The 4469-nt window shown below is 36.9% G+C and overlaps 1 protein-coding gene across 2 annotated transcripts in view; it reads left to right on the forward strand.

The window, feature by feature from the left end:
- Positions 1-1878, forward strand: part of mical2b (microtubule associated monooxygenase, calponin and LIM domain containing 2b) — a 62202-nt gene extending 60324 nt beyond the window's left edge. For both annotated transcript variants that reach the window (XM_042495419.1, XM_042495418.1), the window contains 3 exons: positions 19-127; positions 247-320; positions 959-1878. In XM_042495419.1, coding sequence (XP_042351353.1) covers positions 19-127; positions 247-320; positions 959-1179 — 404 coding nt within the window. In that variant the 3' untranslated portion in view covers positions 1180-1878. The remainder of the gene's footprint in view (positions 1-18; positions 128-246; positions 321-958) is intronic.
- Positions 1879-4469: the final 2591 nt, after the last annotated feature.

A 4469-nucleotide genomic window follows, 5' to 3' on the forward strand; every position in this document is an offset into this window, starting at 1 on the left:
CCCTCTTTGCATCCTCAGAAGCATCCCCGACAGATGACACCGACGAGGCCCAGCTCTATCAGTCCTGGTTTAAACTCGTTCTGGAGAAGAACAGACTGGCGCGCTACGAGTCTGAACTCATGATCTTGTAAGTGACCGCATGAAATCACACATGGATGAATAATGAAGTGTAAAGGAAAACGTAAATGTTGTTGCGATCCTAATTTCTCTACTGTAGAGGTCACTGGATTTTCTCCTCTTTCTTAGCGCTCAGGAGCTCGAACTGGAGGACACGCAGAGCCGCCTGCAGCAAGATCTCCGGCACAGGATGGCAACAGAAGGTAAGGATTAAACAGACACAAACACACTGAACACACACTATTCTGGGCCGATAACAATGTCTGAAAGAACAATTTGGCCAAAAGCCGATACCATACCATGTTTTTGTTGTTGTTTAGGTTGTTTTTGTTGCTATTTATTCTCCCTTTTGTGCGAGGGAAAAAATCTTCATTATCAGATAATAAGCAAACTTTTCAAAAGTAATTCAGTCCTTTATTACACTACCTTTGAAAAACCACAAATTAAATTACACTCATTTATGAAACAACCTTTAAAGTAACCTCTTTTCAAATGAAAAACTTTTTTAAAAAATTAGTGCCTCAGAAGCCGTTTTACTGTATAAAACATCTAATAATTTCAGAATTTTAAATTCTTCTGATTATATATTTAAAATTTTGTTACACAAAAAAAATAAAATAAAATAGAATTATATATATATATATATATATATATATGCATATAAGCAGTTTCCTTTTGGTCTTTTTTTGCCTTTTGCTTATTTCTATTTTTTTGTAACTTTTTACCAGTTTCTTGCGATATTTTGGGACCGGCTTTGTTAAGTTGTTCATTGCCTTCTTCCTTTGTTTTGGAAAGAAATCAAGCAAATTTGCTTCCTCCACTCTCTTCCACCTCACTCCAGATACAAAGAAAAGCGCCTCTGAGCTGCAGGAGGAGCAGGCGATCCTGGCAGAGATCATGAGGACGGTGGAGAAACGAGACATGTTGGTCTCTGTGCTGGAGGAGCAGAGGCTGAAGGAGAGGGCCGAGGACAGGGACCTGGAGAGCCTCGTGCTGTCCAGGGGCTACGAGTTTCATTGGACCCAAGCGGACGACAGCTGGGGGCAGGAGAAGCTGGAGTGACGGTTGAATTTTAAGCACCTCAGTGGTAAAGAGTTTCACTATTTTACAGAAACAGTGGAATTTTACTAGGCTACTTTGCATCTTGCTCATGAAGCTACAAATGAAGATGATTTGAGGATGGAAATGTCATGTGTTTATTCACACCAAAGATGACAGCGAGGCTCCATCTACGTGTTATTATGTGCTGAGCTCACAGATTGAAGACAAATGGAGCCTGAGGTAATGACTTCCCTAACAGCCGTAAAGGCTAATAACATCTCTGCCTTTAAGGTTATTAGACCTCTGTGCTCTGAAGTGTAATCTGTCATGGCCCCGGCTGACACTGACCTGAAACTGGACGTACAATATGTTTAACCACTTCTAATAACGTGACTGACCGCTAACACTTTAACACACATAAACCAAAACTGACGGCCCTCTCACAGCCACGTCATGTGGTTTGCTCGCCTTACGAGTGGAGTTGTTTGACTGATTTGTTGTTGTTGTAACACTGTATACCCTCACTGGATAGCACATGGAGCGACTCAACACTTCCCCTGATGTTTCTTGTGTTTTGCACAGCGTGTTTGTCTTTAATGTGTGTCAGAAGTGCAGAGCTTCATGTAACTCACTGTTAGTCACTTTGTAGCTATGTGTGTGAGTGTAAGGTCTATTGTGTGTGTTTTAATAGTTTTTGTTTGTTTTTTTTTCACTTTGAGCTGGAACACTGTCAAATAAAACTGTTTTTACACACAGACACTGTTGAACACAAGAGAAATGAAAAGCACATATTTGTAGCCAGCTGGTGAGATCTACCTCTGCCAGGGGGCTTAAAGTCACTTTTTTTACTCCATTGTGACTCTGGCTGCACAATTAATCGACGTATCATCGAAACCGCAATATAGCCAAAGTCAATATCCAAATCACTGCAATACTTTGATTAAACTGAAATGTGTCACAGCATACCGTGACAAATGAATCATTATGGTGCTGTAGAGATGCTGGTCTACAAATCATATTCCAGATGTGAGAGAACATGCTTGTTTGGGCAAAAAGTATCACATCGTAACTTTTGTTTTTTCAACCCAGTGAAAATGAAATGCAAAAATTACAGTTTAAACTAAAATTGCGCTTTGTATCACAGTTGCAATATCTGTCAAATAATCTCAATATGATTTTTTTGTGCAGCCCTTATTGCACCATAAGTCAGAACTGCGTCAACAGGCAGAAAACACCATGTGCACAGGGCGAAACTAACATGTTATACACATATACATACATGTTGCTCATCTGATCTATGTTTTGAGATTAAACACGCCCCTGGTCAGAGATGTCACTGTGAATTGGGATGTAGCCCGAGATGTGACATACCTGCATATTTTGATGCTCTGTGTAATTCAAATTAATCTTGTGACTAACTGCTGTCAGTTAAACTGTGACTGTTTTGTTCTGCTGGTTTTTAACTGAGTGTTTGGGCTGTGAGTCACAATGACAGGCTCACCTCCCGCATGAGAAAATGAATAATGTGTTTACATGAGTTTTAATCCCAGGACAAGGACCCGCACTTGTCATTTGGTCTCTGGGGTTTAAATGTAAAGTTTGTTTATATTGTGAATTAACACTAAATTCAGAGTAAGTTATGTTTTCTTTATAAAAAACTGTATTTTTTTCCCTTTGTTCTCGTTTTATGCTGCTTTAAGTCTTTTAAATGGAGAAAAATCTTAAATAAAAATGAATTTTGACTACTTTTATAATGGCTACATATATATATTTTTTTTTAGTTTGGGGAATTTGTGCTTCGTCCATTTTTATTGTAACATAAACTCGCTGTAATAATGTGTCTTTTGATATGAAAGTGTTCTAATATAAACTGTATCAGTAAGTCAGGATAGACAGTTTTTCAAAATTCAGTTGGAACATTTTGACTGATGGTAATTTACATTTAATTGAGGTACTAATGATACACGCTAACATGCACAACATTTACTATGACATGATAGCATGATAGCCTCGTGTCAGTTTAAGAGCTGAAAAGTACGCAGAAATATTTCCATCAGAATTAACATTCATGAATAAGTGTCAAATTTCATAATGGTGTTTCACCAATGGAATTTAGCCAGGTGCATTTTTGGGATTTGAAGACATTGGGGGGTCCTGAGGGATCCTTCCCAGGTTTTTTTTTTATTAACAAGCTCTATTTTGTTACTTTTTAAAAATGCACTGTGGAACCTTATTTACATTAAAAACCTGTTTTTTACTTTTCAGATTAACCCTTTGAACCTGGATCAACATCACTTTTCTTGTGCTGCGTTCTGATGCCCTTCACAGGTATTTAGACCTTTGACCCCTGAGCTAATTGGTTTGATTTGTTTTGAAAGGAATGGAAAAAAGGCAATAAGCAACTTCGCAAGAAATGTCCTGCAACCAGCAAGAAATTAGTATATTTCGAAAATTACTACTCAAAATAATTACCATAACTGTATATATATATTAGAGAATTACTTTAATTTTAAGCATTTTTCAGGTAATTTCCTTATTGTTTTTGTTTTACTTTCCCACTTTTTGTGTGTGCTAATTTTCAGTTACTTTTCTTGTACTTTTAAAAAAAAAAAAAAAAACGAATTTCTTTCTAATTTCCGGGTTGTTTCTTCTTAGGTCTGCTTATTGCCTTTTTTCCATGTTTTAAAATAAATCAATCCAATCTGCTTGGCTTAAAAGGGGTTAATTATGAATTGGGGTGAGAAAAATATCAGTAGTTGATCATAATTAGTATTGAATACAGAATACTTTACAAATTGTATCATTAAACATTAACTGACTAGATATGGAAAAATAGTTAAATGAGGCCTATCAGTTTACATCAGAGGTGGAGGCTAACTTAGCATATTTATACAAGTACAAGCTTGATAGATTATGTGATCCATGATTTTTTAAATTTTTTTAAAAAATTCTTATTAGGCCAATTCTTATAAAAAAAACAACCACAAAAACATATATAGCCTGTAGCCTATATTTAGACCCGTGGCTATTCATAATAATAATATTAACAAACTTTATTTATAGAGCACTTTTCAAAGAATGCAGGTCAAAGTGCTTCAGAATTTAAAAAATGCAACACAAAACAAACAAACAACAACAAAAACAAGATTAGACCATCAAAAGACAGTTTATAAAACATTTGGGGCTGAAGCCTCGGACGTCCAGGCCCAACACCACCACAGCCCTGCTGTGAAGCACGGCCTCTTGTGGCTTAAATATATACTTACGTCTACTTTTGGACCCCTCGGCTCCTGCAGGTGCCCCTCCGGCCA

Source organism: Plectropomus leopardus, chromosome 11 (assembly GCF_008729295.1).
Source record: "Plectropomus leopardus isolate mb chromosome 11, YSFRI_Pleo_2.0, whole genome shotgun sequence".
Classification (NCBI taxonomy): domain Eukaryota; kingdom Metazoa; phylum Chordata; class Actinopteri; order Perciformes; family Serranidae; genus Plectropomus; species Plectropomus leopardus.